This window comes from Leptomonas pyrrhocoris, assembly GCF_001293395.1.
Source record: "Leptomonas pyrrhocoris isolate H10 chromosome Unknown, whole genome shotgun sequence".
Classification (NCBI taxonomy): domain Eukaryota; phylum Euglenozoa; class Kinetoplastea; order Trypanosomatida; family Trypanosomatidae; genus Leptomonas; species Leptomonas pyrrhocoris.
In genome coordinates this window covers 129906-150000 of record NW_015438380.1, presented here as the reverse complement: position 1 = coordinate 150000, position 20095 = coordinate 129906, and the positions used below count along the sequence as shown (strand labels likewise).

Below are 20095 nucleotides of genomic sequence, written 5' to 3'. Positions count from 1 at the left end.
ACGTCTGTTTTTGTTGTTGTTGTTGTGTTGGATGATGATGATGATGATGCTGATGATCACCATCTTTTCTGATGTTGTTTCTGGTAGTAAATATTAACTAAATGATCACGTAAATCTCTTCCCATTTGTTTTGCTGTGTGAACTCGCGTGAAGGCGGTTAGCTGAACTGTAGTGGTGGTGGGTTGCTGCTGCTGTACTCTCAAGTGCAGACCGCTGTGGTAGACAGTGTTTTCCGTTTGTATTATTCCTCTCCGTTTTTCGTTGGTGTTGCTATCCACACATGTCCTCCTCTTTCTTTTATCGTGTAATGAACGTCGTGGCAGGTGTTTGTTCTGTAAGTGTGTGTGTGTGTGTGTTTCAAGAGGAGAGAGGAGAGGGTTTACGTGTGTTGGTCACGTGCGACACAATTTGCGGCTGTGTTTTCGTACCTCCAGCAACGCTGTGTCCATCTAAACAATTTTAAAAAAGAAACATAATGTTGTCGCTGCTGCTGCTGCTGCCTCGCAGCTCCTCTTTTCATGCCTACCTTTCTTCCTCACTCCATCTCAAAAGAGAAGCCTCTTTGCTGAGTTGGGTGCCTGTACGAAAGAAGACGAAGGGCTGTATCCACCATCGACGTCTGCCACAAATATGGAACGCTTTCTTCGCCCCCCCCCCCCCTGCCGCTCATCTCAACACTACGCGTGCCTGAGCCTGTTCCACCGCTGCACTTCCTCGTTCTTCTTCCTCCTCATCTCTTCTTCTTCTCTGCCAGATCTCGATTTTTAAAGAAGCAAAAACTCTATTGCCCCTCATTTTTTTTCTTTTCTTCCGAACACAAAAATTTTGGGTAGTTAACTTTTCTGTGCTGCGTTTCGCTGGGATTTTACTTTTCCTGTTGTGTTTGCCGCGCTTAGCCACGAACCTCTTTCTCCGTCTCTCTCTCTCTCTCTCTCTCTCTGGACTATACTTCAGAAGTTGGTTTGATCATCATCGGCATCGCCATCGTCATCATTCACAAAGAAAAAAACGTGCACCGCCACAGATACACACATCTACGTCTAAATATATATACACCTCTTCTTTTGCTTTTTGCTTTGCTGAAGCAGCTTCAGCGTAGTCAAGTATCTTCACTATATTTTTGGCTCCTTTCTTTATTTTAAGGGGCAGGGGGGGGTAGTGTGTGTGTGCTTCGATCGTTCGCTGTTCCTCTTTCACTGCCTTCTATCGTGCAGTTCAAGGTGTTGCTGCTGCTCTTGCTGATCCTTCCTTTCCTTTTTCCTCCCCCCTTCTCTTCCCCTTTTACCGATCGGTCAGAGGCATCATCGACGTGTCTGGCTCGCAGCTCCATTCGGTGCTGCCATCGCCACTCGAGGAATATATTTATATATACTCTTCTTCCGTTTCTATTTCCACCGCGCATCTCCAGCACGATCATCACCGCCTCTGCAACCATGTCCCAAACACGCAAGCGCACGGAGTCGCTGTCGAAGATTTACTCCAAAAAACCGATTAGCGAGGGTTACAGCTTGTGGGACCGCGAGTACCTGCTGGCCGCCATGCGCGTCTTCACCTTCAAGGCCGAGGGCGCGCCGCCGTTTGTCCTCGCCGTCTACCTCGACGCCCTCGCGGAAATCACGCTGCAGATGCACGACCTCGAAGATGCCGCGGAGCAGTTCGCCATCGCCGCCGGTAAGTACCAGCTCATCGATCAGAAGGTGCTCGCCGACCTTATGCGGTTTCGCGTGACAGAGGTGTCCAGCAGTGCGGAGATCGCGCTGGAGCAGGTGAAGGCCTACCTGGAGGCGCAGGACCCGCAGCGCAACGGTGGTGGCGACGCCGCGAGCGCGCAGACGAAGTCGGCTTTTGCGCGCGTGTACTCGTACCTGGCGGATTTGCTGTTGCGGTCGGTGGAGGACGACACCTCGACTGGGCCGGGCGCGGCCCCCCGTGCGACCGACGCGCTCGTCCAGGCGCGGGCAGCGGCGGAGCTCGCGGTGCGGCTTGGCTGGGACCGTGATCACTGCGGTTACGTCGTGCTGGGCGACGTCTACGTGGCCATCGGCGACTATGCCAAGGCGAAGGAGGCGTACAGCAAGGCACTCGAGAAGTGCCCGCACTACGCCAAGGCTATTGAGCGGCAGGTGGGGGTGCTGCAACAGCTCGCCCGGGCCGCCGAGGAGCGCAACGACGAGGCTGGTCACGCCGCCGTGAACGGCGAGCTGCTGCAGCTGCTGAACCGCAGTCTCGAGGTGCACCCGCTGGCGAACACCTTCCGTGAGAAGGCGTTCCTGCTGAGCGAGGTGGAGGGGGACGAGGCCGCCCTCGCCTTCGTGGCGGCGTCGCTGGAGCACCCGCCGCAGGAGGAGATCGACGTGATCGGCAGCTCCGCCAAGGAGACGATGACGACGCTGCTGAAGGCGAAGGCTGCGATTCTGGCAGACGGCGACCAGCTCGACGCGGCGCTGGAGGCGGCGAACAAGGCGCTCGAGGTGAGCCCAAACGATGACGAGGCGCAGTCGATCGTGCGCGACATCCGGGAGTCCATGGCGGCGTGAACCGACGCACCAGCGGCGAAGAAGAGGGCGCGCGCGGAGCAGCGGGAGATGGAAACGAAGCGACGGAGAAGTGGCGGGTGGCAGGTTTGACGCGGCGTGTGAAGGGGAGAGGGGGGGAAGTCGGAGTGTGCGAGAATGGACCTGCTTTTTTCTGTGTTGTGGTGGTTCCTTCCTCTGTTTTGCGGTTACTGTTGTTGGTGGAGCACCACACGTCTGTCCCTCTTGTCTTTGTTGGGTTGATTCTTTTGTTGTCGTGTCGAGGGTCCTGTCAGTCGTCCACACACGCGCGGGCGAGCGGGAGGTCGAACCGGCTTGTTTCGCTTACCCACCCTTTCTTGATCTTTTTCCTGTGATTCCTCTTCTCTCTTTCTCTCACACAAAAACTTTTACGCAGCTCCTTTAAAAGGCGAAGAAGAAGTCGTGAAGGGGAGGAAATAGTAAAGGGAATAATGCCGGCAGTGACTGTCGCAGGTGCCTCGCCGTGAGAGGGACCTTGTAGTTCATGTTTCTCAGCCTGTGTGTGGGGTGGTGGGCGGTTCTTTCTCGTCCGTTTACACGCACGGTCATCCGCACTGGGGAGAAGAAAAATAGTTGAATGACGAAAGGTACCTGGGTGTTCTTGGCTATTTAGTTATCTTCCTATTTTTCCTACCTGTTGCTGCAAGGCGATCATCTCGAAATAAACACCGGTCTCCCGCAAATCTCTCTTCAACCTTCTTTCTTTCTTCGAATATGAGTATTAGCATTACTTCCTCTGTTCTGTTGTGTTGTGTTGTTTGTCTACCTCTGATTTATTTATATTTTTATATTTTTCCCATCTGTAAGTGTGGCGTGCTCGTACGCCATTTGCTTTTTTACTATTCTGATATAGTAAAGAGATGATACCGTTGGTGGTGCTGGTGCTAAACAGCTTGTTGTGATCAAGTGTTGAGGTGCGTCGTCTCTCAGTGATTCGGACGGTAATATATTTATTCTTTCTTCCTTTTGTCTATGCGTTGGTTTCATTGTGCGTCGCAACGGGTCGTTCCAAACAGCGTAATACGTGAAGTAATCATCAACGAGCAAATAAGAAAACGGCAAGAAGAGTTCACACGACGTAGTGAAGGGTGAAGGGTGAGAGGAGGCGTGCCTGCGCGTTCCTACCGCCACCGGACCTATAAACGTGTCGAATCCTGTGTGCGCGTGTGTGTGTGTGTGTGTGTGTTGTGTGTCATCGCTCCTCCTTGTCTTGCCTCTTCTCCTCTCACTCTCCCGTTGTGTGTGTGTATGTTTCGTGTCTCGTTGTATTTGTCTTCGCGCTTCGTTCGGTGGCACCGTGGCTCATTCCCCCGCTCCTACACGCCTCCTGCAGCCCGCTTTACTCGCGCATTCATATCTCACTGAACCAAAAACAAATATATATGTTGCTGAGGTCAACAAACATCACCGCAACTCTTCTTCTCTTGTAACCTTACGTGAACATCGGCTATTGCTCCCCTTCGCTTCACACACACATACCCTCCATTCGGTGTATTGCAACGCCCTTCGCCTCCTCCTATCCTCACCGCTTTACGGCCTCTTGTTCTTCTTCAACATAAACAAAAGGGAGAAAAGGCGCGAAGAAACGCCTCTCCGTCCGTCTTGCATCTTCAAGTTGTTGTTTTTTGAAGCTTTGGGGGGGCATCCTCCCTTCCCACGGTTCGCCCTTTTCTTTTCTTTTCTCTATTTATTTATTACGTTTCCCTCTCGGTGCGTCAGCGTCGGCCCTTCACGGCGTTCTCGCACCACCGCGGCGATTCGAGCACAGATTGTTGAAAGGAAGAACAAAACGGCCACTTTCATTAAAGAGTAGGAGGTGGAGGGGGAAAAGCCCATTTTCATTGTAAATATCTATATATATATATATATATATTTCTATTTGCAGCACGCGGTTAGACGGGTTTCCCCGAGAACCCCCCTCTCTCAGCAGCAACGGGTTTGCTGATCCACACACCTTTCCGTGCTCGGCATCTCAATGCGCCTGCGTGGGGGTTTAGGTCTCTCTCGCATAAAAACAAAAAACAAGATAATAATAAAAAACCCGACGATCCTCCCTTGTGTTTCTCTTTTCGTTTCCGCTGAATCGTAGTGCCTTCGTTTGATCCCAAACGTGAGGGGACGCTCCCCACCCTCCCTCCCCTTCCTTTTTTTTTGCTTGTTTTGCTTCCCCACCCCACCCCTCCTCCTCCTCCTCCTCCCAGCTGGTGAGGAATGGGTGGGGTTTGTGCGTGCCTCATTTTTGAAAGCAAATTATTATTGTTGTTGCTGTTGTTCCTCTGCTTCTCTATTTACGTTTTATTGTTTATTCTTTTTTCTCTCGTATTCGTTGCCCCCCTCGTCCACGTCCAGCTTCTCGCCTGCTCCATCAGACCCCTCCTCTGCCCCCTCTCTTCGTCCATTTTTTTCCTTTGGTTCTTTTCTGGCTGCACACGCACGCGCACACGCAATCCCTCCTGCCCGTGCAGCTTTGCAAGTCGATTTCCGTTTCGTTGTTATTTTATTGAAAACTTGCAAAACACAGAAGAAAAGAAAAACACGACACGAGGATGTGGAACACAAAACGGGGAGCTGCCTCCGGCTCCCTGTCCTCCAGCCCTGTCTTCGGCAGTTCTCCGGCCTCCGCCTCGCCCGGTGTGCTCCCGTCATCAGTGTCGTCATCGCCGGCAAACGCTCGCAGCAGCAACAACAATCGATTTGGCACGCGAAAACCCCTCAAGACCTTTAGCCGGTTGTCGGGTGGAACCGCGAACAGCAGCAGCAATAACAACAATGATAATGCGGCGGTGGCGACGGCGGCCGCCGGGTCTGTCGGAAGGCGCTCCAGTAAGCGAAAGCCGCACCGTGGACGACGGAACACGAGAAACAGTGAGGATGAAGGGGGCGAAGAAGATAACGGCGGCGGAGAGCGTGCTGCGGTGGCATCCTCACCGGCAGCCGGCGTAGGAGAGGTGTCGGCGGTACCAGCAGAAGCAGCGGACACGGGCAAGGAAGTGCACGACACAGCGACAGCAGCGGTGGAGCAGCAGCATGCAAACCGCACCAAACCCGATCAAACGAGGGGCAGTGGCACCCGCAACAGCAACAGGACTCACAATGACAACAGTGTTAATAGAGGGAGACCTCAGCGAAGCACCCCAACGTCCCGTGGCGGCGCTGCTGCTGCTCCTGCAGCTGCTGCCATAACGCTGAACAACGGCCAACCCAAGAAGCATAACGCGCCGTCGCAGACCCGTTCATCTCCTTTTCCTCATCAGCCTACGCAGCAGCGCAGCAACGTTGGCGGGAAGGTACGCGAGAGGCATCGTGTCACTCCTTCCCCCGATGAGGAAAGGTACACGGTAGGCGAAGGGGTTGTAGAAGGAGTAGGTCAGAGCGCAACAACGACGGAGTACGGCGAAGAGCTCCCGCAGTCCCAGCAATTTCCCACTGCGACGCCCGCCACGGACAAAGCTGCCGCGGTGGAAAAGTCTCTTCACAGCCAACAAACCGATAAGCGTCGTGCTCATCACGCGGCGAAGAGCAAAAACAAAAACATGCAGGGCGTCACCGCGTCCATCCCGGCAAAGCGCCTACGCGAGAGCGAAGCGGCGTCGTCTACAGCAGCGAAGTCATCACAGCCATCCCCGCAAATACAACTACAACCACAGAACGTTAAAACCTCGGCTCCCACCTCGGTTTCGATGGAGCCGCAGCCGTCATCTGCACCGCAACTGCGGTCTGGCGGTAACAGCAGTAGAAACCACAATAACAACCGCCATGGTGTTGGCGGTGTCTCTGCGTCGCAACAGCGCAGTGCCACGGCCACGCCGCCAGCATCGCCCGAGCCAACTTCACAAGACAGCGCCGGCCTACCACGCGCGTTGCGTGACTCCGTTGTGCCGGAACACCATGCACGGCCTCCGTTTGTGCGGGAGGACGCGTCACCGGCGTTAGCAGCGATGGATGCAGCCACCACCCCGCCCGTCAGGATGGAATGCCCGCCTGACCCGTGTGTAGTGAAGGTGGTGACCACCGCTGCGGGGATCTCGCCTCAGCCCCCTCCCTTTGCGCCGTCCTCCGCTGCCAGGGTGGTGGACGACGGGGGATCGGAGGAAAGAACGAAGGAGGATGAAGCAAACTGGATAGAGACGTATGCAGCGCAGATGATGCCACCAGCAGTCGCAGGCGTTACTGCGGCTACAACTGCTGCTGCTGCTGCTGCTCCATCACGAATCTCCGACGAGGACGCGCAACTGCGTCGCCGTGGGCTGCGCTTCGAAGCCGCGCCGTGGCGCCCAACCGGGCCCCCCACGTTTGGCACAGATGCCGCGGTGCTCGCGGGGGTGTCCGCCGCGCCGATGTTTTCTTTTCCCCTGCCGTCCGAAAAGCCCACAGCAGCGATGACAATGGCAGCAACCACCAGCGCGGGCACCGCCCTGCATCTGGGGGAAGGCTTCCCATTCTTTGCCGCACCAGCCCTTGCCTCAGGGATCGGGTCCACCTGTGTGGCGTCTACCGCCGTGCCCGCCGTGACGATCACCTCGACGCTCACGAGAGGCGTCGGTGAGGTACACGTGGCGGCGGCAGCAACAGCAGCGGCGGCACCAGAAAGCACAGAGGCGCTGCCCGTTTTCTCCACCTCTCCTGCGCTGCCGTCGCGGCTCACGCACAGCGGCGTCACGCGCGGTCTGGTGGAGCCCACAGCGGTGCACGGTTCTACCGCAGCCAGCCGCTACTACAACATCACAGAAGACGGTGGTGGTGATAGACATGATGAGAGGGTCATGATGATGCTCGTAACACGCAGTCCGCAGTCGCTCGTCGAAAGCCCCGGCTCGTCTACGGTGCACTCGCCGTCGCTGCTGCAGTCCGAGCCGTCACCGCTGCGGGAGAGTGTCGGCAGTCACAGCCGCAGCTCGCCTGGCGCGGTTGGCGTCCTTGGTGCTGCCTCGGCCGGCCACGGCGGTGTAACCCGCACACAGGTCAATGACTACATTCATTCCACGCGTATCTCCTCACCGGGCTCTGCCAGAGGCGCGGCCGCAGCAGCAGCAGCAGCAGACGAAGCAGTAACAGCCTGGGGCAGCCAATCCTCTCCTCCGTCCTCCGTCATGCGCGAGGACGATGGGGAAAGCAGCGGCGGTTCGACACTGATGGTGTCCCCCGCGCTGGGCACCGTCACCGCCGCAACGAGCATGACGAGCACAGCAGCAGCCATAACCTCAGCAACAGCGGCAGCGATGAACAGTTCTAATAACAGTAATAGGCCCGCGACTGCACCGGCCATTCAGCGCTCAGCCATGACGGTGACCAACACCGCCACCGGCGCTCGCATGTCGTCGTCCACCCTCACCACGCCGTCTGGCTCGCCGAAGGGCATGTGGGCTGTCGTGGATGGCACCGGTGGGGGTCATCTGCACGTGAACAGCGGTGTAGCGGCGGCAGTTGCGGCGTCGACGACTGGTGGGAGTGGTGGTGGTGTGGGAGGTGTCCCCGCTGCATTGACGCCCTCGCGGATCAGCGGCGGTCACACCGCCAACGCCGTCCGCTCCGCCAGCTCTGCGGACTACGGCACGCGTGAGTTCCCTGCCGTACCGTTTTCGTCCGTCTTCGGCAGCCCCGCCGCCCACCACCACTCATCCCCCTTGCAACAACACGGCTATCCCTCGCTCAGCAGTCTGCGCAGCGTCGACACCCATCACAGTTTAACCGATGTAAGCAGTAGCAACGGGGTCGGGGTCGGCCGGAGTGCGACAGCGGTGGTTGCCGTTTCCGCCGCCGCCGCCACCTCGATGTCCCCAACTAGGATGGGCTGCGCCTCGCACAGCAGCGGCTCGAGCTACCTCGGCAGCCCGCAGCTGAGCCTGCTGAACTCCTCCTCCTTACTGCTGAGTAACCCGCCGCTGCCACGCAACGGGTCGAGCAGCAGCCCCGCGAGCGGCGGCGGTGGCGGCGGTGCTGTGACGGCGGCAACGGGGGGAAACAATTCCATGTCCATGTCCTTCGCCCCTCCGCCCGCGCTGGGCTTCAGTCCCACCATGCCGCGGGAAAGTGACGCCGACCGGGTGCGGCACAACCGGGTCGCCGTGTCGGACGTGGCCGCGAAGGATGAGACAACGCTGTTGGACACACTCTTCGCCGATGCGGAGGCCGACGTGATTGAAGATGACGAGAGCGAGGTGGACATCGACGACGGCGTGAGCAGCGGCGGCGGTGGTGGTGGTGCGGCTGTCGTGACGGGGGACTGGCGGCCGGCCTACCCGGCGGGCGCCTCGCCACACGCAAGCCCCCACTCGCCTGACGCCTACACGCATTCCTACACCAGACTGTCGCAGCAACAGCAGCAGCAGCATGGATCTGCGTCGTCGCCACCGTTTTCGCAGGCCGCGAGTCGGTCCGGCACAACCTTCGGCGGAGGCTACTGGTACCACTCCGGCAGCGGTGCCGGCACTGGGGCAGCCCGTCTCCGCTTCTCATCCGATCGTCGACTTCATCGCACCGTTTCGCTGAGCTGCGCGAGCGTGGCGTCCTCGACGGTGTCGCTGCTTGACCCGAAGCAGCCGCCTGCCGAGCAGGGCGCCGCGGCGTACGACGGGGTCGAGGACGAGGAGTGGGAAGTGAACAGCAGCGCGTACGCGGACAGCTTGGATGAGGCGCAAATTCAGTGGATCGAGGAGCAGCTGCAGGCTACGGAGAACCCAATGGGCTTCTTTTAGGAGGGAAGGGGGAAAAAGGATGAGAAGCTGACCTACGCGCGTATGGGTGTGTGTGGTAGGGGTGTATTTCAGTCCGATGGGTGGGCGAAATGGTGGAGCATCGAAAGGGCGTTGTTGTTGTTCTTGCGTTACTTTTTATTTTGTTTTCGTTCTTTGTTTTGGGGGATTGCTGCGTGCTGCGTGTGTTTTTGAGACGGGGCGCCGACGTATCGCGCCGCCGCTGTGCTGTGATATACATATTATATATATATATATATATATATATTGGTTGATTTCAAAGTGCTTTCCGCCGTAGTTTTTGTGGCTCTCGGCCGCGTCTTTCTTTCTCTTTTCTCATTTTTCTTTCCTGCCATTAATCTCTATTTTTTATGGTTTTTCTCTGTTCCGTTGTTGTTGTTTTGAAGGAACTTGAAAGAAAGGAAAAAGAGAGCGTGTAAATGGTGGGCAGATGTACTCTTTCTTTGCTGTTGTTGTTTCCCCACACGCCTCGCAGCGTAGAATAACAGATGGACTTGGTTGTTGCCGCGTGCCTTCCACCTCTCCGTCGTACGGCCTTGTCGGGCTTTCCTTCAGGTTCGCCGCTTGCTTCTCGCAACCCCGTTCGTCCTTTCAACATCATTCTTCTTCTCTGTTGTTTTGTCTGTGAACTTTACCACGCCCTTCTGGGTAGCTATGAGGAGCGTGACACAACACACACACACACACACACACACACGCACACAAACAGACACACACGGTAGAGTTCCACCGGCGCCATTCACCGCAATCACGTCTCTAACCACCGGCCATTGAGCGCAAAAGGCGTGCGTTGTTGCCGAGAGAGCAGGAGAGAAGTATTTCAAAAAAGAAAGCAAAGGAGACGAACAAAGCTAACAGCCATCCAATGTCTCGTTGGCACGGCCTCCTTCTCGGAGGAGCGCGCAGCCGCAGCAGCAGCAAAAGCAGCCATCCTTCGCAACGTTCTTCCTCCGTCACCACCGCCGCCGTGCGGCTCGGCTCGCTTGTCGTTCTCTGCCTCGTCATCGCCCACGTCGCGGACGCAGCCGTCTACACCACCGCTCTCTCTGCTGCAAATGTACCCGGAAGCGGCGCGGCCGCCGCCAACCCTCTTGGCGGCCTCTATCACGCCTGTCTTACCTCGCAAAACGCCTCCGCCTCGTCAACGGATCGCAATACACTGACGGTTCGCACCGGGGCGATGGCAGACCTCCTCAGCCTGACGGTCGGCAGCGGCACCTACTACATCGCCGGCTACTACGACGACGTGGCGAAGGGGTGGTTCTGGAGCGACGGCGCGTCCGGTGCGGCGACGCAGTTCGGGCAGGGTCCCTTCTCCGCCCCGGTGAACAACCTGCTTGTGCTGAACTGGGTGCAGGACTACCCGCAGGTGGAGCCCGGCACCAAGGAGATCGGGAAGTTGAAGTACATGGTGTACGACGGGTCACGGAAGGGCTGGATCAACGTGGCAGGGACGGGCACCTACGACGGGGTGGTGTGCGAGTCGCAAGACAGGCCGTCGCAAGCGAAGAAGAAGTTCCCGTGGTGGGCGATTCTCATCATCGTCCTCGGCTGCGTGGCAGCCGTTGTCATCTTCATTGTGATCATCGTGCGCTGCTGTTGCAAGAAGACGGCGGATGGCCGCGGCGCCGGCGAGGTAGACTCCGACGAGGAGGGAGAGGCAGAAGATGAACGCAAGTCCTTCCGATCCAGCCGGAGCGGGTCCATGTACACCCGCTCGCGCTCGAACAACTCCTTCGGCTCTCGCCGCTCGGGTGGCAGCGTCGCGAGCAACAAACTTAGTCGGGCGAGCATGTCGAGGAAATCCAGCTACTCCTACTCCTACTCGGACTCCTCAAGGGGCTCCTACGTGAGTGGACGAAATCCGTCCGCTCGTAGCCGCTGGACCTCGTCCTCTGAGAGCTACTCGTCGTACAGCGGCAGCGACTCCCCATCGAGCTCGCTGCTCTTCTAACGAGAGTCTTCGTGTGTCTGTGGTGGTGGTGGTGGTGGGTACCCGACAAATAGATACGGGGTGCAGCTACAGAAAACAAAAAAAAATCGCGGAGAAGCGAGAAACGTCCATGGCGTAGCTGCCGACTTCCCTGCTCGCACGGAATCACGCCGGTGTCCCGGCTGCGGCGTTCATCGTTATATTTACCCACTGTCTTGTTTGTTGGTTTTTTCGTGTCATACAAGGTTTAGCCATTCTACTATTTCTATTTCTCCTCTTGTTGTTTCCGTGTGGTTACCTATGAATAATGCTACTAGTGTTCGTTTACTGTTTTTGTCTGTCTCTGTCTCTGTCTGTGTCTGTGTAAAGAAAACCGTAACGCCTATTTAGCGTACGTGTGATCTCTCCTCTTCTCTTCTCTTTTTCTCAGTGTGGTGCATTTGCGGACATGGGTTTCGGTGTTGATACCGTCGTTCTCTTCTTTTCCTTTTCCCCTTCACTCATTGAGTATGGTGAACGCCGGATCGCGTGGCAGGTCGAAGGTGGGAGTGGCACACCCCGACGTCCAAAGTCGTCCAAGAGAGCAAAGGGCCTCGCGACGTCGCGCTTTATATATAGATAGCTACAAGCAAAAGAAGACGTATTTTGCGGGGTTCTCTTGGACGTGCCGTTCTCCGCTTCGCACATGTTATTGCTACTATCCCTCCTCTGCTTTTCTTGCTGCATTGTTTTCGTGGGGGTTTTTTGTTTTGTTTTCGGTTATTGATACAATGTGACGTAGCACAGCTCCTCTTTTGTGGGGGTTTTGCGGCGTCGTCGTCGATGCATCGATGAGGCGACGTCCCCCTTTTTTTCTTTTTTACTATTGTTATTATTATTTGTTATTCTCCACTTGTGTATACATCTTCCTTGTTGTGCGGTTCAACAAGAAACTTCTTGGTTTTTGTGTTTCAGTTTTAAATGGAATAATGCTGTGATAGAGGCGTTCTTCTTTAGCATTGTTTTATTATTTTCCCCTCATGTCATCTCTTGTCTACACCTCATTCAAGTCTTTTATTCTCGTTTGCCACTTGTTACTTGGTTTCCTTTTTTACATGTGCAGCGAAGTCGCTGATGGGATTGAAAAGAAGAAGAAAAATACGATCCGCAGTGTCGAAGAGGGGGATGCATACGTCGCGTATCGTCCGCTTGTGATCAACAACGTTTTTCTATGTGTGTTTTGTTGTTGTTGCTGCTGTTCAGTGTACCCCTTCGGGTTCTCTTCTCCTTTTTGCCCTCTCCGCGGAGTATTCGGAGAGGGTAAGGCGCATGTGCACATAGCACGGGTTAGTTTTCTTATTGGGCTTTGTTAGTAGTATGGTCTTTTTATTATTGTTATTGTTGCTTCGGTGCGCCGCCTTCTGATTCTTCTGTCGTGGTTGTCCTCCCCTTCCTTCGATGATTTCTTCTCTTCTTCTTTTATTGTTTTTCCTCGGGGTGTGTGTGTGTGTTGGGGGGGGGTCTTTTTGTGTTTACACCTTTAAGAAAAGAGGGGGGAAGTTCTTATGATGGAAAAAAACGTATTAATAAAGTATGAAGTTTTTTTTGCGCTGCCGAACTCATGTGAACAGAATCGTAGCTCGCTGTCGCTGTCGCTTCTCCTCTTCGCCTCGTACTTGCTTCTCCGTAAAACGTATATTTACTACCTACTTGATTCTGCTGTCCACCACTGCGTGTGAAGGCAGCAACAGCAAGAAGGCACCAACATCGTCGTCATCATGATTTGACAAGCGGTAACGGTGCGTTCCGCGGCCGCGCAGCGCGCACCGCCACAACCACTTTCTTCTTTAGAGAAAGAGAGAGAGAAGGAGAGATATCTGACCGCTCTCTTGCAATGATCCATTTGACAAGCTGCGTCGTTTTAGCGGCGCTGTGGGTGGCGATTTGCCTTTATCAGCACCGCCTTCCTTGTATTCTTCTCCCCTACAAGATGGCGAGCCTCGCAGTCAAGCCGCGGTAGCAAACGGGGTGGCGTTGATTGTAGCTCGGCACGTATGACCAACTACCCTTTCCTGGCTCTTTCCTTTCGCTTTTTCCTGGTACTCTATGAAACTATACATATATAAATGTATGTATACGTTATGTCATCACCACAACAACAATACGCACCGTATTCACAGTAAGTGCCCAACGTTTATCTCTTCTCGTTGTGTCTGTCTGTGCGTGTTTTGCCGGGGCTCTCCCATTACAATTCAAACGCACGTGTTTTAGCTTCCCTGACTGAGAAAAAACTTTCTTGTGTGAGTGTCGTCTTCTCATTCATTCCACCATCCATCTTTTTTTTTTGTCTTGCTGTTGTTGTTCTCTCTATGCCTACATAAAGAATCAAGAAGAAAGCACCTCCCCTTCGCACACGTCTGGCAAGATGAACGCGCTTCGCCGTCGTACGCTCACGTACGCGGATGTTGCCGCACTTCTGCTGTTGGTGTTGTTGTTAGGCTGCGCCACGCTGCCCACCTACGCGTTTATCTACGCCACCACACTCACCGCCACACAGGTCCCTGACGCGTACACCGGGCGCGATCCCACCCTCGGCCTCTTCACGGCTTGTCAAAACGCAAACAACCCCAACGCGTCTGCTGAGGGCCGCACCGCGCTGTTCGTGCTGGCGCCTTCCATGACCGAGCTCCTCGCGGAGGTGGTCACTGCCGGGCAGGTGTACCTCGCCGGGTTCTACAACGCGAGCACGAGCTCGTGGTACTGGAACGGCGTCGGTGACGCGGCGAGCGCGGTGGTGTTTGCTACCGGGCCGACTGCGCAGCCGGTCAACAGCATTGTCGCGGCGAATTGGGCCGCCGGCTACCCAAAGACGGGCGCTGACGGCACCGTAAGAAGTCTCAAGTACGTAGCGTACGATGCGTCCTTGCACGGGTGGATCAACGTGGACGGTACATCCGTGATGGACGGTGTTGCGTGTCAGAGCACCAACGTGGTGCCGGACGATTGCGGGAGGAGGAAAAAATTTCCGTGGTGGGCGATCCTCATCATCGTCCTCGGCTGCGTCGCCGTCGTCGCGGTGGTGCTCACGGTGGTGCTGTGCTGCTGCTGCAAGAAGAAGCAGCGCTACACGGACGACGAGGACGCTGATAACGACCTCCGCAGGCGCGGCGGCTCCTTCCGCACCCAGAGTACAAGCTTCGCGGGCTCCAGTCGCACGGGCAGCTTCTCGAGGTCCAGCTCCTTCTCGCGTGGCTCGAGCTTCTCGGGCTCTAGCAAAGGCTCCAGCGTGACCGGCAGCAGTGCGTCCTCCTCCGTGGGTAGCTCGTCGTTCTCAACGCAACTGACGACGTACAGTGGCGATGCGCAGTCCTCTAGCAGTCAGGCCAGCAGCGCCAGCTCTCATTCCCGCTAAACACTTACCAGCACGAGGGAGAGAGAGATGTAGCTTTAAAAAACGAAAAGGCAAATGGGGTTTTCTTCTGTCGTTGGTCGTGTTTACCGTTGCCGCGATCCGCGTCACTCGCATCCCTTGTCAGACTTTTCTTCTGTTGTTATTGTTGTTGTTTCCGTTTCTTTTTTCCTTTTATATTGCCATGTGAACACATATTATTATTGTTTAGATATATTTTTTTCTGCCGTAATGTTATATATATATATATATGTGTGTGTGTGTATTTGTCGTTTTTAACTTCTACAGAAATAATGTTCGAAAGGGGTTTTTCTTTCCTTGCTTTTTTGTTTTTGAAAGAAGATAGATACGCTGACACGCAATCGAAATCTCTGCCATTCCATCATCGTTACCAGAGCCAATGGCTGTTGTTCTTCCGTCGTCGCATACCCGATTCCTTCTGCTTTCGTCTTCGACTTGTTGTTATTTTCCCCCTGTTTTCATGGCACCGTTGTATGCATGTGTGTTCTTTCTAGGCTACTTCTCCTCCTCTTCTTCGCATTCAGCAACAACGGATGTGCCCGCGTGTCGTCGTCGTGTTCAACGTTTTTTGTTTTTCCTTTCCTGTTTCCTTCCGTTGTCGTTTCAAATTATGTTGTTGTTTAACCTTCTTTTCTCTTCTCTTTTTTTTTCCTTTAAGCTGTTGTCGGGGTAGCTGATGGCGAAGTGGTTGTTCTCCCCTTCCTTGTTTCATTCTTATGGTAACTCTTTCTTCTTCATTGTTGATGACCTCGCTGCATGACGTGTGGAGGGGTTTCGGTTTGGTTTTTATATTTATATTTACATCTGTTCTGGGTGTACTTGACAGAATTTTTTGTTGCCTTCCTATCTCTTCACCGTGCATTTCTTCTTCCCTTTCTTTCTTTTAAAGCGTGTACGGTTATTCTTCTGTGATGGATGTGCGACGACGACACTTGTTTGAGGCACCCCATCGTGGGGAATCCACGATGATTTCGCCGCCCTGTGCGATGCCGTCCATGCGCAGCGAGTCGACTCCCGATGCGGGCTTATATACGCATATCAATATAGAGGGAGGACAACTCGGTGTGTGAGACTGCACGGATAAGCCTGCCCGATGCGAGGCGGACGACACCACTCATGGAGCCTTACTCTATCATGCCTTTTTTTCTCTTTCCATCCTCTGTCTTGTGTAAGCCACTGCTCCCGATAAGAAAAGAAGCGTTGTGAAGGACAAGGCAGCACGCAAAGCCCCACACCACGGCACAACCTCCCTTCCAGGGCTACCGTAACTGAGTCACGTCTGCTACGACATGACAGCACAGAAGAAAATATATATACATATAGACACCGTTGAAAATACTGTACACACCAAGTATCTCCCCAATTCAGGTACACCTCGTCCCCATGTCCGCCTTCAGCCTGCGCAACGAAGAGCGAGGAGGTCGAAACACCCACGTAGCCGTCGGTCTTCCTTCGCTTCTTCGCCTTCTCTTCGCGGTGCTCCTCTGCCCCGCCGTACTGCCGTGCCACGCGTACGTGTACACAACCACATTGACCGCCTCGCAGTACCCCGCCACCTACGCCGCAGCGCACCCGTCAGCCCTGCCCATTCGCGGCCTCTACGACGCGTGTGTCGCCGCCACGGACACGAACGCCTCGAGCTTCAACCGCGGTGCGCTTGTCTTCTACAGCGACAACTTAACCACCCTGCTGGCGGCGGCGGTGCCGTCGGGTCGGGTATACCTCGGCGGCTTTTATGTGCCGGAGATGGGCGCCTACGATGGCTGGTGTTGGGATGATGGGCGCTCCACAACATGCCCCGGGCTCTTCTGCACCGGTGCGGCGTGCACTCGAGTGCCGACTAGCACCGTGCCGCTTCGCTGGGCCGCCGGCTATCCAAAAGTGGGCGCTGACGGCACCGTGGGACGTCTCATGTACATGGTGTACGACGCGTCCTTGCACGGGTGGGTCAACGTGGATGGCACGGCGGCCCTCGACGGTGTTGCGTGTCAGAGCGACGACTCGATGTACGCCGCGCCGAAGAAGAAGAAAAGGTTTCCGTGGTGGGCGATCCTCATCATCGTCCTCGGCTGCGTCGCCGTCGTCGCGGTGGTGCTCACGGTGGTGCTGTGCTGCTGCTGCAAGAAGAAGCAGCGCTACACGGACGACAACGAGGACGGGGAGAGCGCCCTGAGCAGCCGTAGCGGCTCCTTCCGCACCCAGAGTACAAGCTTCGCGGGCTCCAGTCGCACGGGCAGCTTCTCGAGGTCCAGCTCCTTCTCCTCGCGTGGCTCGAGCTTCTCGGGTGCGAGCAAGAGCTCCAGCGTGACCGGCAGCACCGCCACCTCCTCCGTGGGTAGCGCGTCGCTCTCGTCATCGGCCGCCTCTCGCAGTCGCAGGAGCTTCTCGCCGGGGTCCTCCGTGTCAAGTTATCCTTCGCGGGGCTCGTCGACGGCGGGCTCGTTCTCACGCGCCTCCAGCAGCAGTGGCAGCTCACACAGCTGAAAATATATGAATATAAATTCATGTGTAAGTGGAAGACATGGGAACGAGGCTCCTTCAACGGTGATGGAAACCGCTCTCTCTCCTCTCCTTCTCTTATCGGGTGTTTGCAGTTGCAGTCGCGCTGCTCCGCTTCTCGCAGGGTTAGCTGTAAGCGTGTGGTGAGCACCTTTAGGTCTCTTTCTTTCCTTTTCTTCCTTCGGTTTTGTCTCAGCACTTTGTGGAGCAAAAACAAAATTGAGGCTCTTTGTGCGTGTGCGTGTGTTTTCTTCTTTCACCGAGTGATGAACATCATGGAAAGCGGCAGAGGCTGCTCGGTCCCTTGTTCTTCTTTCTCTCCTCCATGTAGTTTTTTAACGTCGCTGCGTAGGCACTCGTTTCGCTGTTCTTGTTCTTGGCTACAGCTTCGGCGTTTGGATTTCGCTGCTGCATCGGCCCGTTCCTTCCCCACCCCCTCCCCCTCCAAAAATAGCAAAGACCGCTCAAGCCAACAAACTCAAAGAAAAAATGGTCAGCTTAAGGTCCATTCTTATCGTTACAACTGTTTCCATGTCTTTTTTTATTCTTATTTCAAAGGGAGGGGGCCATCTGTACAGTCGTGGAGTCGCTAGGTCTTTTCTTGTTCTCTTCTGAAGTCCCCCCTTTTCTTTCTCGATTCTCTGTTTCTGTTTTTAAACTATTCTTTGCCGTCATCGTTCATTGTTTCCCCCCTCCCCTTCCCCCTTTTAACTCGTGTCGTCTCGTTGTTTCCTTATTTGATTTTCTTAGGTAGATGGATATATATATATCACCGCATCGCGTTTGCAGTAGTTTTCTGTCTTTGACCATTGTCTTTTTTTCATATATTCTGCTTTCTTGCCCAACTAGGTGCTTATTTCGTTTCTCTGCTGCTGTTACGGTTGATGATGTTGATGTTTGTCACCTCTGCCGCCGCGCGCCGGCCTGACTTCTCCACCTTCTTTTGAGTGTGGGAGGAAGGGAGGGACATCGAATCCAGAGAGGGTGTGGGGGAGGTGGGCATGGCTGTGTAACGTCTGGTCGCCGTCTTCGCGTGAGCGACTCGTGTATGTCTACTGTTTTTTGTTTTCTATTGTCATCATTTGGCATCATCATTTTGGCGCTCTGTTGATTTCTTTGCTGCGGCGGTGGTGGTGGCACTCTCTTGTCACACTGCGTTCTGTTTTTTAATTTATTTTTAAGGAAGACGTGGTGCACGGCTCGGGGGTATTGCGTTACTATTGTTTTTCCTCACCCATTGTTTGTCATCTCAAGCCTTTCTGATATATCTGTTTCTCTCACGCGTGCCTGTCCCGATGGTGTTGCTCCCGAATAGGCAACAGAACACACACACGCCACGTGGCAGACACAGGAAACGGAGATAGAATCCTAAACGCCTGTTTTTTGATTCTTTTCGCATTCAATTACTGTTCCGGAAGCATTCCGGCAAGACCTCCACGGGAACATCATCACAGCTTCACGTTTGGAAGAAGAGGAACGGTGTCTTCTTCCTCCTCCTCTTTCCTTCGTGGTGCACTTTGCGCGGGCACGTTGTGTGACGCCTCCCGCACACGATGGCGTCAGCGGCGGGCACACACGCTTCCTTTGAAAAGGGCGCACGTGACACCTTTCCTTTCCCTTTTCCCTTCTCCTCCTTTTTACGGCCACCGTCGCTCTCGGCCTTTTCTCTTTATAAACGCAAAGCATCGATTTGATGTACACCAGGAAAGATAAGGCAAAGCACACACACACATATATAGATAGATAGATAGATAGAGATACATACACCGTTGGTGGTGCACACTTCACAGCCGTCTTCGTGTGCGCAGAGGACGAAGTAGAACGTAGTCTTTATTGTTATTCTATTCGTGGGGGTTTTTTTTGGGGGGGGTTCTCTCCTTCCAACGAACTCGGCGATGTACCCTAGTGCGCGCCGCGAGGTGGCGATGGCGCAATACGGCTCCGACGAAGATGAAGACCAGCAGCAGCAGCAGCAGCGTCGTGGAGAAGAAGAGGAGGTGGAAGACGACCGCTCCACCTCCTCCACCTCCGCCTCCACCAAGCCGTCCTTCCACGTCCTCACCACTCGACAACTCGAGCAGTGGGTGACACGCAATAACCAAATCGACGTTGGAAGTGCCGGCAACGTGGTGTGGAGCGTGAGCAGCGCCAAGCACGGCAACGGGGTGCGTCACCTGATCCACTACCACGACCTCAACACCTTCTGGCAGTCGGACGGTGTCCTGCCGCACGTCATTCGCATTCGCCTGAGTCAGCTGACACCGGTGGAGGCGATTGCCGTGTACGTGAACAGCGCCGTCGACCAGAGCTACTCGCCACGCGTCATGAAGGTGAAAGCCGGCACCCACGAAGGCGACATGACGGAGGTGGCGAAGGCGGACATCGGGGTGGGGCAGGAGAACGGGTGGGTGCTGATGGAGCTCAGCGATCAAGTGGAAGACGGCAAGAAGGCGGACGCGACCCCGTCAGCGCAAGACAGGGAAAAGGACACGAAGAAGCCGCAACACCCGCGACAGGCGAGCGACGACGGCGAAACGGCGACGCAGCCGCTTCCGTACAGTGCGGTTGCGGCCGTGCTGGGCAAGGACACCGCCCCCGCCGCTGCTGCTGGTCCTGCGTCGCCGTTGGCTGCGGCGGGGCGGACCGTTGCGGATCGCTGGCTGTGGTGCACGATGATGGACATTTGCATCTGTGAAAACCAGTTCAACGGTCGTGACTGCCACCTGCGCGGGATCTGCCTCACCGGGCCGCGTTACGAGGAGCTGGAGAGGGGGCAACTGGATGAGGATGGGATGGTGGGGACGATGGGTGGTGGGGGGCTGCAGCGCACAGCCGCGGCGTCGGCGCGGTTCATTTTGAGCGGGGTCCGTCATGTAGATCAACCGACGGAGGGAAACGGCCTTGACAGAGGAGGGGTGCCACCAGACTGGCCGCTGCGGTGAGCTGCTACGCTGCGTCACCAGCTGCCCTTCTCCTCTGCCTTTTC

At 55.3% G+C, this 20095-nt stretch overlaps 6 protein-coding genes across 6 annotated transcripts; all 6 read left to right on the top strand.

The window, feature by feature from the left end:
* Positions 1-753: 753 nt before the first annotated feature.
* ABB37_08408 (hypothetical protein) lies at positions 754-2537 on the top strand (the record flags this gene model as incomplete). Its single annotated transcript, XM_015807411.1, has 1 exon — positions 754-2537. Exon 1 carries the CDS (start codon positions 1434-1436, stop codon positions 2535-2537), a length of 1104 nt encoding a protein of 367 aa, XP_015653950.1. The 5' UTR covers positions 754-1433.
* A 1350-nt stretch (positions 2538-3887) lies between these two features.
* On the top strand, positions 3888-9250 carry ABB37_08407 (hypothetical protein; the record flags this gene model as incomplete). Its single annotated transcript, XM_015807410.1, has 1 exon — positions 3888-9250. The coding sequence occupies exon 1, from the start codon at positions 5102-5104 to the stop codon at positions 9248-9250; it is 4149 nt and encodes a 1382-aa protein (XP_015653949.1). The 5' UTR covers positions 3888-5101.
* A 669-nt stretch (positions 9251-9919) lies between these two features.
* Positions 9920-11222, top strand: ABB37_08406 (hypothetical protein; the record flags this gene model as incomplete). Its single annotated transcript, XM_015807409.1, has 1 exon — positions 9920-11222. The coding sequence occupies exon 1, from the start codon at positions 10134-10136 to the stop codon at positions 11220-11222; it is 1089 nt and encodes a 362-aa protein (XP_015653948.1). The 5' UTR covers positions 9920-10133.
* Positions 11223-13359: 2137 nt separating this feature from the next.
* On the top strand, positions 13360-14592 carry ABB37_08405 (hypothetical protein; the record flags this gene model as incomplete). Its single annotated transcript, XM_015807408.1, has 1 exon — positions 13360-14592. The coding sequence occupies exon 1, from the start codon at positions 13606-13608 to the stop codon at positions 14590-14592; it is 987 nt and encodes a 328-aa protein (XP_015653947.1). The 5' UTR covers positions 13360-13605.
* Positions 14593-15782: 1190 nt separating this feature from the next.
* On the top strand, positions 15783-17094 carry ABB37_08404 (hypothetical protein; the record flags this gene model as incomplete). The annotated part of the gene is made up of 1 exon (XM_015807407.1): positions 15783-17094. Exon 1 carries the CDS (start codon positions 15994-15996, stop codon positions 17092-17094), a length of 1101 nt encoding a protein of 366 aa, XP_015653946.1. The 5' UTR covers positions 15783-15993.
* A 1697-nt stretch (positions 17095-18791) lies between these two features.
* On the top strand, positions 18792-20051 carry ABB37_08403 (Anaphase promoting complex subunit 10-like protein; the record flags this gene model as incomplete). The annotated part of the gene is made up of 1 exon (XM_015807406.1): positions 18792-20051. The coding sequence occupies exon 1, from the start codon at positions 19005-19007 to the stop codon at positions 20049-20051; it is 1047 nt and encodes a 348-aa protein (XP_015653945.1). The 5' UTR covers positions 18792-19004.
* Positions 20052-20095: the final 44 nt, after the last annotated feature.